The sequence below is a fragment of the Dromiciops gliroides genome, chromosome 3 (assembly GCF_019393635.1).
Source record: "Dromiciops gliroides isolate mDroGli1 chromosome 3, mDroGli1.pri, whole genome shotgun sequence".
Taxonomy (NCBI): Eukaryota; Metazoa; Chordata; class Mammalia; order Microbiotheria; family Microbiotheriidae; genus Dromiciops; species Dromiciops gliroides.
The window spans coordinates 355,610,176-355,624,382 of record NC_057863.1 but is presented as its reverse complement, the minus strand read 5'-3'; the positions used below and the strand labels follow the sequence as shown (position 1 = coordinate 355,624,382).

Here is a 14,207-nt window from a genome sequence, read left to right as displayed (position 1 = left end):
CTCATGTTTTTGTTTGTTTATCTATCTATCTATCTATTTATTTAAAATTCACCTTTTATTTATTTATTTGTATTTGACATATATTTACATATAAACATAGTCAATAGTAAACAAACATTTATTAAGCAACTACTATGTGCCAGGCAGAGGAGCTAGATGGTGCAGTGCTAACTCATCTTCCTGATTTTAAATCTGGCCTCAGACACTGGCTGTGTAGTTCCCTCATCAGTAAAAAATGAGCTGGAGAAGGAAATGACAAACCACTCCAGTATCTTTGCCAAGAAAACCCCAAATGGGGTCACAAAGAGTTGGGCACTATGCTAAGCCTTGGGGATACAAATACTGTGTGAAAAAGTAAAAGTGTTCCTACCTGCAAGTCCCTTACAATGTAATGGGGAGAAACAATACACGCAAAAAATATGAAAAGGTGGAGGGAAGGTACCTGACACAGGAGCATAGTGGAAAAGTCAGAAAAATCCTATAGTAGTACAACCAGGTAGAAATGAGATTTCTGAGCTGAACTCCCTCCTTAAATAAATGTTTTGGAGTTCGTGGCTCCACCCTCCAATCATTCAATCCACAGGGAAAGGGAATTTAAGGAACACCTGAAGCAAAGATTTATTATTAAAGACAAGTACTTGTTATTATATGGGCTAGGTCTGGTCCAATGAGATCTTCTCCATCTAGGATGAAAGGAAAACAGTGTGATATGGAGGGCAGAGTATCAGAAAGTCCGGAGTTCTAGGTTCACTGGCTGGGTCTGTTTCTGCCTCAGTGTGGGCAAACCACTTACTGCCCTGGGCACCAGTTTCCCAGTTATGATCTGATTTCTGCCTTTTTCTTATTCCCTCCCAGATTTTGAGGATGAATAAAGGAATATGTTGCCCATGTTTTGAGCCCTTGGGAAAAGCCAGCAGCTGAATCCAAGGCAGAAGCCATCAAAATAACATTTCTTCAGATATTTTCAGCCCTGTTCTTTCAGATAACTCAAAACAGTTTATATCTATCATTACCTCTCTCTTCCCCACATCATCAGAAAAAAGGGTGGAGGATTGTTTCAACCAAACATGTCTCACTTATATCTCCTATGTAATTACTCTAATTACCACTTTGGGGAGAATCAGCTCTTGGCTTGCAAATCATGGTGGCCGCATGGCTTATTCTTTCTTTTCTGAAATATGAAGTGCATCCTCAGTGCTGGGGGAAACTGGGGGTGGGACACTTGTGTAGTCACCTTCCCAGATACTTTAGTTGGGGGTGGGGGGAGGGATACCTCTCTGAGGAGAAGGGCAATCAGCCTAGGGTGGGGTTGTAACAAGATTGAGATTGCCAGCCTGTGAGAGCAGAAGACAGTAGGTCGCCCCAGGGGACTGAGTGTGCTGGGAAGAAGATATCTGTGCTTGGGGTTGCATTTCAGATGGATTGTGGCAATGTGCCACTTTTATATACTCCCAGCCTCAAAGTAGATCTGTGTGTTTGGTGTCTTCTAGAACTAGGTTTAGAGGTGACTCCAGAAACGCCCCATAATTCCCATGTCTCCTCCCCACCTCCAGCTTTCATTAGACCTGTTAAAACTTTCTTCCAGCGGTCACCTCACTCTCTCATTCCCCTCTGCCTTCATTTCTACCCTGCCCAATAACTCGGCCAAACAGGCTGTCACTGAGCTGCCGTTAAGGAAGACAAACAGGGACCCCTGGCTTTTCATTTCTCTCTCACAGCCTGGATCTGTGCTCCTATGTGTTGGCAGCTTGAGAATGAGGATCCTCTAGTCCCTGACCTGTCTGGCTACCGACAGAGCCAGACCACAAGGCTGGCCCAGGATCCCACTCCTCTCATACTTGGAGGAGCATTGAGGGACTTAGGGAGAGCAGAACATTTTCCACAAGGTTAAAAAGGAGGAGGAAGAGGATGTACCTAAGAAGGGAACAATATTAGCGAAAACTGAAATGCAGGTATAATTGGCAATTCAATTACTGTCTTTATTTATAATGTTTTCCTTTAATATTCATGTCCTTTTGATGATTGTGGAAATGTAAAGGATGAAGAGAAAGAGAGAAGGGTAGGCCATAAACTGAAAGCCAAACAACAAACCCAGAGCTAATTTAATTCTTTTGACAAGTATTTACTGAGTGCCTACAGTGCTAAGTAGGTGGGGGATACAGAATAATAATAATAATAGTTGACATTTATATAAGGCTTTGAAAAGGTTTCAAAAGCCTTTTACACTCATTTTCTCCTTTAAGCCTCCAACAACCCTGTGACATAGGTACCATAGGCATTATTTTCCCGGTTTGACAGATGAGGGAAGTGAAGCTCTAAGAAATTGCCCATGTTCACACAGCAAATAAGTATCAGAGGCAGAATTTGAACCCAGGATCTCCTGACTGCAAGTCCAATCCATTTTCTGATATGCCATACTGTTTCTCAGCAATAGGTCAATTTCTGTTTTCAAAGAGCTTAGAACTGTTTGGGAATACAGAATCCATTCACCAAGTCCTGTTGATTTCTTTTGCAATGTTTCTGAATGTCCTTTTATTTCTCCCCCTCCCCCACACTGCCATCCTCCTAGCCCAGGACCTCATCTCCTCAAGTTTAGTCTATGGAAAATAATGTCAAATATGACCAAAGCTTTGGTTATGGGGAGAAAAATGTTGCTGTTGATACAAATTGGGAAGACCAGAAGGTAAACTGAGGTGAAAGATAAGAGCTTAGGTTTGAACAACTTAAGTTTGAGGACAGTGGGATATTGAAGTGGAACTATCCATAATAAGCAAACAGAACTGCAGTCTGAGAAAGAGAAGATCAGAATGATGAGGCTAGAACCTTGGGGAAGACTCAGAGTTAGAATGCTAGAGGAAGAGACAGCACCATAGGGGAGGTGAAAAGGGAGAGGTCAGAGAGGTAGAAAAAAATTGGGAGAGTGTGGTGTCAGAGAAGACAAGGGGAATTCTGAGAGAAAATGTCCTCCCTACTCCTAATAGCAGCCCTGATTCAGTAAGCTCGGTTAGAAGGCTTGGGGGGCTGGGAGTTCACACAAGTACGAAATGAATGACTCATGGTGGTCAAGGTTACCAAGTTCAAGGAAAGACTAGTATATCTAATTGTTATATTAACACTGTTGATAACCTGTGGCTTTTCATTTGGATTCCGATTTGTATCAAGTAATATTCTTATTTTTGCCTCTTAAATATTCTTTGCTGAACAAAGGAACAAAAGGAGAGAAAGGATCCCTTGATTGCATTCCTGATGATGTTGGTCCATCTGGTGGTTATGACCCACGGCACCATGTTGAAAAGTTTGAGGCCTTCTCCTCACTGGTGCTATTGGCAAATTACTTCCCATCAGCCTCCAAAGAAATAATCTACTAGTACTCTGCTAAATGCTTGATGAAGACATGTATCTTTATTGATTTTCTTATTGCTCTAAGGGAGAGACTCAGTACAGGCTCAGAAAACCTGAGTACTGTGCACAAAGTTTTTCATTTGGTTGAGCAAGGCAAAACACTTTTATAATCTCAGAGAAGCAAAATCAAGTGAAGGGAGGGAGTGTGAGGTGGACACAGACAAATGAATGTCTAGCAAGTTGGGAGATTAAAATTAATGGAAGTATTCTAACTGAACCACTGGGGCTCAGCAGACCTATAGGGGTCACTGGAAAAGAAAAAAGCAAAATATTAACAGACAATTGATTACAGCAAATTATAAATGCAGGTTACCAAAACTTTTATATATTCTGCCTAATAGCACCAAGATTTCCTTTAGAACTACAATGCCTAAGCTACCCACAGCCCTTTGCAGTAATGCCAAGTTTCTAGAAGAACAATAATGAAATATTTAGCCTAAGGTTTAGAGAGCATATAATCCTGATTGCATATCTCATTAGTCTCCTTAGCCATGGAGCCCAGGATATCCCTCTCTACACATGGCTTCAATCTCCAGTGAGGTAAGAAAGAAGGAAGCCAATATCCAAGACCTCACACAGGTCAAAAAGAGTAAGGATAGACAGAAGCATCTTGAAGTTTACAAGAAGGCCACCACAGTTTGTCAAGGATAGATGCCAGGCTGCAAGGAGTTAAGGAGGCAGTATTTAGAAAATGAGAGCCCTCATTTGAGAATTTTGGCAATGAGAAGTAGACAAATACGATAGTAGCTACATGGAGACAACATACTGAAAACCTGATGAGGACTCTGCTAAATATTTTCTTTTTTAACATAAAAATATTTTATTATTTTCCAGTTACATGTAAAGATAGTTTTCAACATTTGTTTTCATAAGATTTTTATTTCCAAATTTTCCTCCCTCCCTTACCTCCCCCCTCCCCAAAACAGAAAGCAATCTAATGATATAGGTCATATATGTACAATCATATTAAACATTTCTGCATTAGTCATGGTGTGAAAGAAGAATCAGAACAAAAGGGAAAAACTTCCAAAAAAAGTAGAAACAGTATGGTTCAATATACATTCAGAATCCACAGTTCTTTTTTCTGGATGTGGAGAACATTTTCCATCATGAGTCCTTTGGAATTGTCTTGGGTCATTGCACTCCTGAGAAGAGCTAAGTCTATCACAGGTGATCATCTCACAATGTTTCTGCTACTGTGTACAATGTTCTCCTGGTTCTACTCACTTCACTCAGCATCAGTCCACTTAAGTCTTTCCAGGTATTTCTGAAATCTGCCTGCTCATCATTTCTTTTTTTTAATCATAAAAATATTTTATTATTTTCTAGTTACATGTAGAGATAGTTTTCAACATTTGTTTGTATAAGATTTCTAGTTCCAACTTTTTCTCCCTCCCTCTCCCCCTCCCCTCCCCAAGACAGCAAGCAATCTGATGTAGGTTATTTATGTACAATCACATTAAACACATTTCTGCATTATTAATGCTGTGAAAGAAGAATCAGAAAAAAAGGGGGAAAACTCAAAAAAGAAAAACAAAAAAGTAGAAATAGTATGGTTCAATCTGCATCTAGAGTCCACAGTTCTTTTTTTCTGGATTTGGAGAGCATTTTCTATCATGAGTCCTTTGGATCTATCTAGGACTATTGTGTTGCTGAGAAGAGTCAGGACTGTCACCGCTGATCAAAACACAATGTTGTTGATATGTTCTCCTGGTTCTGTTCATCTCACTCAGTATCAGTTCATGTTAGTCCTTCCAGGTTTCTCTGAAATACACCTGCTCATCATTTCTTACAACACAATAGTATTCCATTACATTCATATACCACAATTTGTTCAGCTATTCCCCAATTGATGTGCATCCCCTCGATTTCCAATTCTTTGCCACCACAAAGAGAGCTGCTATAAATATTTTTGTACATGTGGGCCCTTTTCCCTTTTTATGATTTCTTTGAGAAAAAAGACCTAATAGTGGTATTGCTGGGTCAAAGGGTATGCACAGCCCAATACCCCTTTAGGGATAGTTCCAAATTGCTCTCCAGAATGGCTGGATGAGTTTACAATTCTACCAACAATGCATTAGTGTTCCAATTTTTCCACAGCTTCTCCAACATTTATTATTTTCCTTTTTTGTCATATTAGCCAATCTGATAGGTGTGAGGTGGTACCTCAGAGTTGTTTTAATTTGCATCTCTCTAATCAATAGTGATTTTAGAGCATTTTTTCATATGGCAATAGATACTTTTGATTTCTTCATCTGAAAACTACCTATTCATATCCTTTGACCATTTCTCAATTGGGGAATGACTTGCATTCTTATAAATTTGATTTAGTTCCCCATATATTTCTGCTAAAGATTTTCATGGCATTTATGTTTTATGTTTAGATGAGGAAAAAAAGGCTTTCCATAAACATGTTAGATGTGGCATGTGGCACTTCTTTTTTTTTGTGAGGCAATTGGGGTTAAGTGATTTGCCCAGGGTCCCACAGCTAGTAAGTGTCAAGGGTCTGAGGTCGGATTTGAACTCAGGTTCTCCTGAATCCAGGGCCAGTGATCTATCCACTGTACCACCTAGCTGCCCCTAGATGTAGCACTTCTGATGCATCCTGTGGGAGCCTATGTTTCATCCTAATGTGAATCATTTAACCTTGTTGGACTCCTAGGCTGCAACCTGAGTTCTGCTCAAGACCTCAGTCCTAACCCATCCCAACCTTCATCATGGTGTATCTCCTAGAGAGATATGCCTAGTGGAGTGCCCCAGGGATCTGGCTCTGGCTTTATGTAACTTTTTTTTTTCCAGAAACTCTGGTGAGGACATGTTTATTAAATTTGTAAATGGCATAGGCCAATGTAAATGGCATTGTCCCTTTAGAGATAGAAGGGACAGTATTGTCCAACTCCATTTTACAGATAATAAAACTAAAACTCAGAGAATTTAAATGAGTTGGTTGAGGTTACCTGCTTAAGTTGAGGAGGATAGATAGCACACTGAATGACATTATTAGGATCCAGAAAGATCTCAACAGGCTAGAATGGAAGGCTGTATACAATAAGTTGAAACATAATAGAGGCAGCTAGATGGCGCAGGGGGCAGCTAGATGGCGCAGTGGAAAAAGCACCGGCCCTGGATTTGGGAGTACCTGAGTTCAAATCTGGCCTCAGACACTTGACACTTGCTAGCTGTGTGACCCTGGGCAAGTCACTTAACCCCAATTGCCTCAGTAAAAAAAAAAAAGAAAAAGAAAAGAAACATAATAGTGCTAAAGCCCTTCACTTGGATTTAAAAAAAAATTCCTTTGCCTAAGTAAAGAATGAGAAAGGCATGATTTAACAATACTTTATGTGAAAAAGATTTGAAGGTCTTAGTGGCTGCAAACTCAATATGAGTAAACAGTGTGACATGGAACCTTAAAAAAAATCATTTAATCTTAGGCTTCACAAAGTAAGAGAATGTGTCTAGATTGAGGGTAGTCATTATCCTGCTTTATCCCGCCCTGATCAGACCAGATCTGTTATATAGTATTTAGTCCTGGATATATTATTTTAAGATGAAAACTGACAAACTCGAGAGGATACAGAAAAAAAGGTGGCTGAGATAGTGAGAGGACTAGGGAGCATGCCATGTGAGGGACTATTGAGGAGACTGAAAATGTTTAGCCTGGAGAAGAGAATAGTTGAGGAGTAGAGGAGCAGAGAATAGGATACATGATAACTATCTTCAAGTATTGAAAGAGATGTCATAGAAAGAGAGATTACAATCGTCCCAGAGGTCAGACGGAAGGTGTAGATCTGGGGAAACTTCCTAAGAACTAGAACTTCCCCAGTAGAATAGGCTACTTTGGCAAGTAAGGGGTTGCTGATTCCAGGAGGTCTTTGGATGGAAGATAGATGATTACTGTACTTTATGGAGAAGGAATGTTTAATTACAGGTTGTATTTCATTACCTCTGAGGTCCCTCTACCCCCAAACTTTGAGATTCTGTGAATCACCTTAAACAGATAATCCTACTTTCTACTTTACAAAGGAGATTGAAGCCATTTGGGGATTAGCTCTCTCATAATTCCTCCCTCCATTTCTCAAAATTGAGCGTTCTCTCTCTCTCTCTCATTCTCTCCCAACTTAGCCTCTTATCCTTCTCACCAATCTCAGAAGTTCCACTTCTCCCCTCCACTCATGCTCAAGGTCCCATCCTTTCCCTTTAAAGACTTTGCTTCCATATTTCTCCTCATCTCTCTCTAGCATCCTCAGTCTCTTCCCTTCTACTTTGTTTTCCCAGAATATGGAGGAGAACTAAGGAGATTAGACATGAAAGAACTTTGAGCCCATTAATAAAAATCCAGTATAAGGTATTGTTCTGCACAAAGCTTTGAGAAAAGATTGAGAGCTGGAACTGATGAGTGCAAGTTATATGGAGGCAACTTTCTGCTCAATATACTTCCTGAAATCACTAGTGCCCAAAAAGAGAATTAGCAGGTTCTTGAGTAAGGAGTTCCCATAGAGGTGGTATTCAGGAAGGGTGGGATAACCATTTTTTTTCTGGGGGTGGTGAATATTAGAACTAGCATGAAACATAAATGATGAATAAATAAATCTATGACGCTATGGCCCCATGATTCTCAGAGATGAGATGAAGATAGAGTTGTCTTCCACATGAACTGGTGTCATCATCATTCAATCAGCTCACTGAAAGGGTAAATTTAAGTCTCTCCTTAGGCTGGGACCAAAGCTGGTACCCAAAGATATTCTTACCATCCTGGCATTACTTACCGGGGCAGTTCCTGGTTCCTTCACCACAGCCTGTGGGATCCTCCCCTCAGCACCAAGAGAGGATGAGGGAGAAATGTGCCAGATCAGAATGTTCCTTATTAGACAATGCCTGGGAGCTTGGAGCATCGTGCCACGGCCCACATGGCAGCCCTGTGGGACTGTAGGATTATGCTTGAACACCGGGTTGCATATCAAGCTGCGGCGTTCACTGCACTCAGACACACTGCTGTCTTTGCTCAACCCTCCAGTCTGTCTCCAGGGACCTGTTGAGAAGTGAGTGTACTGGTTGGTAACTACCTTATTAAGGAGCTGATCTTCTTGTATTCCCTAGAGGGAACCCCAAGGGCCCCTTCTGCTTTAGTTTCTGTAGCCCTAGGACCCGGATTTCTGTTAGGATTGTAATTATACTGATCGAAACATTTATTGAGGCCAACAGTCACTGCAATTCCAAGGAGGGAATTAATCACCAACCAAAAGCAAAGCTAGATAGAGAACTGGTAGTGGCCCTGGGGGAACTGTGGACATCAGTCAGTCAGGACGGACTTTCTGATACCCCACTGCCTACAGAGTCTTGTGTTAGAAGAAAGGAATGAAAAAAAGAAGTGGATTGCTTGAAGAAAGGCAGAGTGTTTAGCCTAGAGAAGACGGGGTGGACATGATAGCAGCCTGTAAGTATTTCAAGGGCTGTCAAGTGAGAGAGGGATTAGACTTGTTCTTCTTGGCCCTAACGGGCAGAATTAAAAGCAATGCAAGGTGTAAAGAGGCAGATTTAGGCTTGATGTCAAGGAAATAACTTCCTAACAATCAGGGCCATCCCAGGGTGGAATGGACTGGTAGAAAGAGAACAATGAAAACAAAGACAATATAGCTCGTATTTTGTTTTTTTGTTGTTGTTTTTAGATAATAATAAACATTTTTATTTAAAGTTTTGAGTTCCAAATTCTAGCTAGTATTCACTTAGTGCTTTAAGGTTTGCAAAGCACTTTATGGGTGTTATCTCCTTCCTTTGAAGCTCACAACAATCCTAGGAAGTAGGTGCTATTGTTTAATCCTTTTACAGATGAGAGCCCTGAGGCTGAGAGAATTTAAGGTATTTGCCTTGGGTCACACAGCTTTTAAGTATCTGAAGGCAGGATTTGAAATCTGGTCTTCCTGACTCCAACTACAACAATCCCCTCCCAAACTGGAGACTGGATGACCACTTCTCAGGGAACCCATAAAGGGGATCTCTGTTCAGGTAAAAGTTGACCAAAATGACCTCTGATGTCCCTTCTCAACTTTGAAATTCAATGATTGAGGGAGCAGCTAGGTGGCACAGTGGATAGAGCACCAGCCCTGGATTCAGGAGTACCTGAGTTCAAATTTGACCTCAGACACTTGACACTTACTAGCTGTGTGACCCTGGGCAAGTCACTTAACCCTCATTGTCCTGCCCCCCCCCCAATTCAATTATTGAAGGAGAGCTGGTAGCTTTCCCCTCACACCCCCAGTGAAAGTCCTAAATATTTGACCCCCACAGTCCAGCTCTTCTTGACTCTCATCCTCTCTTTGCCCCAAGACATTTGTGATGTAAATATACCACCATCCATTAGTGAGGTAGTTTGATATGTATAGTCTGATGCTTATATGTTCTGTGTATGGGAGCCCATATCAGTGGGTTTGTCTGAGACAGCACACCAGATAGGAACTGGATCGGCAGCTCTTTTTGTTTCATCCCTGGTGGTTCTGACAATAACCAGGCCCTTACTAAAGACTTTGATGATGATTATGGTAATGAGGATGTTAGAAAATAGAATCTCTTCGCTGGAGGAGTTTCCCATCTGCTAGGGGACAAGGACCCAGAAGAACAAACATGGGGGGATAGACTGACCATCCTTGTTATTAGGATTGTACTATGGCCTTTCAGAAGACCTTAGTCTTGAGGCAGTTTTGAAGATGGGGTGGGTTTTATAAGGTGGGAGGAGGAAGGGTGAGCAGCAAAGCACCAGGCTGCTTCCCACCTGCCGAGAGAACACGGCACAATGGACAGAGCATTGCATTTGGAATCGAAGCCCCAAAGCAAATCCTGTGGAAGTCACTTTTTTTCTACAAAACAAGGGGTTTCGGGTTGGTGATCTATAGGAAGCCTAAGTCTGTTCTCTCCTGTGGTTGCTTCCCAATAGCCGCAATCCTGGACGACCCGATGGAGTGCAATCGAGGTGAGAGGCTGTCCATCACCCTGGCCAAGAACCGAATCAACCGGGCTCCTGAGAGGGTAGGGAAGGCCAAGGTGGAGGTGGACATCTTCGAACTGCTGAGGGATAGCGAGTACGAGACAGCAGAAACCAGTACGTACAGGGTTCCGGGGCTGCTCTTCCTCCCTGATGGGGTGATACTGGGGTGGCCTACTTTGTATCTCTTCTGGATACCCTCTCTACAAACTGGGGGGAGGAGGAGGTGCAGGAGTCTTCTCATTAGAGAGCACTGGGAACTCAAAGCCCCCTGGAGCTGTAAATGTAGTGGCTGGTTTTGTTGCTAGTACTGTGGCAAATTAAGACCCAGAGAAGGCTGCATGTCATTCATTCATTCATTCATTCACTTACCCACTTATCCCCGTTTGTGTACATAGGCATCTACAAAAGACCCATGGATGAATGCCAGAGACATAAACATAAGGCCCTTGCTTTCAAGGCACTAACTCACTGAATGTTTGATTTTTCTTTTTTTAGGGGCAGGGTATGTCTTAGGGAAGGGAGGTTTATAAAATGACACTGCTCCCTGGCCTTTTGCGGGGGCGACGTGACAAGATAACCTTCCTGTTTACTGGACAGTACATAACTGGAAATAAATAGCTTCTGATTTGGAACAAAAGGAGGCATTGTTATACACTGATGTACAAGACCAGCCTCCACCAGCCCAATCAGATGAGAGTTCCTCCTACGTGCCAAGCCTTACAAGGAAGGAGATTGCACCTCCTCCCTCAGCCATCCATTCTAGCCTTTGGCAAGCCTTATGGAAAAAAAAATGTTTCCATATTTCATATGTTTAGCATCATGTGATACATATTCTGAGCAAATGGCTCTTCAGGTCCTCATACATCCACAGCATAGCCCCTGAAATAATGGGTGCAGGATCATAGATTTAAAGCTGTAAAGGACCTTATCTAGTCCAGAGTCTGCTGGCTACTTGCTCCCTGGTGAAGCCCAATCCAGATTTAAATGTAATTGGGAAATGTTTAACAAAGTAAGTAAAAATACAACATAGATAATGTTAATTTGTAGTTTTCTAAGTCAATATGCAGCCTGCAAGTACTGTTTCCATCAGAGTTTGACACCACTGACTTAACCAAATCCTTCATTTAAAGATGAGAAAACTGGTGAACAGAGAGGTGAAAACATTTGCTTGAGGTCATACAGGTAGTGTCAAAGCTTCGGGACTTCAGCCTCAAGACTCTGACTCTAAACCCAGAACTTTTTCCATTTGATCACATGGCTTCTCTTGGCATTAATTAACCAATTAGCAAATATTTATTAATTATTTACTATAATGGTTTATTTTTAGAAATGTTATTTTTGGGGCAGCTAGGTGGTGCAGTGGATAGAGAACTGGCCCTGGAGTCAGGAGTACCTGAGTTCAAATCCGGCCTCAGACACTTAATGCTTACTAGCTGTGTGACCTTGGGAAAGTCACTTAACCCCAATTGCCTCACAAAAAAAAAAGAAATGTTATTTTTATAAATAAAAATAATTGATGATGATGATGATTTGCCAGGCACTGTACTAAGCCATTAGGATACCCCTCCAAAATTAGCATAAATGATCATATTCCAAATGAGGGTCAGAAACATCAGCTTGGTTTGGAGAATTGTCTGGTGGGGTGAGGAGGGTGGCATTAGGGATTCATACAGGAACCAAGTTTCTGCCCACTTGGGTATCCCATGCTTTGAAGCCATCTTCTCCTTCCCTCTTTCCATCACTTCCCAGCTTCTCTGTGTTGGGCTGAGCAAACAAATTCACCCATCGTCGTTGGCGGTCATTAGCAGATGTAAATTTCCTTCCCCTAGAGCAGCTTGGGCTGCACATATGGCAGATCCAGTTACTGCACTTTGTAAAGTCAATACATCTAAAATATTAAGCCAGATGAATCGAGGGAATAAAGGGAACTAATATCTTCATCCCACATTGTAAAGCTTCTGGGCATCTTTTTAATGCCCCCTTTTCAGGTCGGCAAAGTGCTCCCAAGTAAGGAAGATGCTTCTAGCCCCTTAGTTCAGCTCTTACATTTCAATGAGGGCTTGCTACATCATTAGTGCTTCTAGGGAAGAAAGACGCCAACATCTTTTTATCCTAATGGCCTTTCATTCCAAGCCTGGAGTTAGGTCTCCTGGGTTTAAAGCAGTCATACAGGTAGTTTTTAAAATGCACCAGCCCATCATTTTCCGTGGGCCCTCCCCCCACCCCCACCATCCCCTTCAACAAAGAAGGATTTGCTGGGGTAGAGTCCAATAGTGGAGATCAAGGGACTGGGCTCCCTGGACCAGATCTGTGTTCCTCTAATGGTCTGGATTTGTTGAGAACAATACTTGAGATGGTGATGGGTGAGTGAAGAGGAGGGTAAGTGAGGAGAAATGAGGAGAACAGCTCTCTGGCTTCTCTTTTGTTGGCTTTAATTTCCACACCCCCACACACTTACACACTTCTAAGTGAGAGTACATGCTGTTCCAGAGAGCCCTCTCCTGCCTTCTTTTTCTACCTTCCCTTTTCTCCTTTGTTTCTGTCTCTTTTCCCCCCCTCTCTTCATAGGTTCATAGATTAAGAGCCAAATTTCCTGATTTTACAAAGATTGGGAGGATGAGAGAGGTTAGGTGACTTTTTCAGTGTTGCACAGCCAGTAAGTGTCTGAGGCAGGATTAAAACCTGCATCTTGGGGACAGCTAGGTGATGCAGTGGATAAAGCACTAGCCCTGGATTCAGGAGGACCTCAGTTCAAATCCGACTGCAGACACTTGACACTTACTAGCTGCATGACCCTCATTGCCCTGAAAAAAAAAAAACACAAACATACAAACAAAAGAACCCCTATGTCTTCCTGACTACAACTTCAGTGCCCTCTTTTCTGTGTTTCCAATAGAACACGACTTGAGTCAGGGAAACTTGAGTTCTAATCCTTCCTGAGACACTTATTAGCTCTATGGCCCTGTGCAAGTTACCTAACCTTTCTCTGCCTTAGTATTCTCAGCTGTAAAATGGGTAGGATAATAGCACTTTAACTCACAGGGTTTATGTGAGGATGAAATGTGGTCACATGCAAAGTGGTTTGCAAACCTTAAAGCACTATAGAAATGCCAGTAGTAGTAGTAGTAGTAGTAGTAGAAGAAGAAGAAGAAGAAGAAGAAGAAGAAGAAGAAGAAGAAGAAGAAGAAGAAGAAGAAGAAGAAGAAGAAGAAGAAGAGGAGGAGGAGGAGGAGGAGGAGGAGGAGGAGGAGGAGGAGGAGGAGGAGGAAGAGGTGGAAGAGGTAGTGGTGGTGGTGGTGGTGGTGGTGGCAGTAATAGTAGTAGTAGTATACTATGCCATCTCAGTCTTTCTCTCCCCTTTTTCTTTGTGTTTTTCCCCACCCCCACTCCCCACCCCTCTCCTGATGTCCTGGTCTTTTAAAACCCAGATGTCTGGTTGACAGATGGGCATAGTTGTTGACGGTTTAAGCTCTGTTTATAAGCAAGGGCTGTAGGTCTCCTCCAGCTGTCCTACTCTTCTCAAGAAGCTGGTTAGTCAGCCAGAAACCCTGCTGGAGAAGCCCTGGGTAGCAAAGATTTCCAATCCCTTCATCACATCTAAGAGTTAATGAAGGTGACAAGGAAGAAGACTGGGAAGGCAAGGACAGGAATTCTCAACTCTGGCAGAGCCTTGGCTTGCCTTTTTCCTGAAGGCTTGGGGCCATTAGACTGGTATTAATTGGCATGATGAGGCTCTGAAAAGTGCAAGAAACTCTGAGATCCTGAACAACCTCTTCAAATCTCCTATCTGCTCCTATAGGGCCAGGGAATCCACTTTAAGGAAAGG

The 14,207-nt window shown here is 42.2% G+C and overlaps 1 protein-coding gene across 5 annotated transcripts in view; it reads left to right on the top strand.

The window, feature by feature from the left end:
- The window catches only part of GRIK4 (glutamate ionotropic receptor kainate type subunit 4), a 714,483-nt gene that overhangs the window by 403,603 nt on the left and 296,673 nt on the right, over positions 1-14,207 (top strand). For all 5 annotated transcript variants that reach the window (XM_043998089.1, XM_043998087.1, XM_043998088.1 and 2 more), the window contains exon 4: positions 10,331-10,495. In XM_043998089.1, the coding sequence (XP_043854024.1) occupies positions 10,331-10,495 (165 nt within the window). The remainder of the gene's footprint in view (positions 1-10,330; positions 10,496-14,207) is intronic.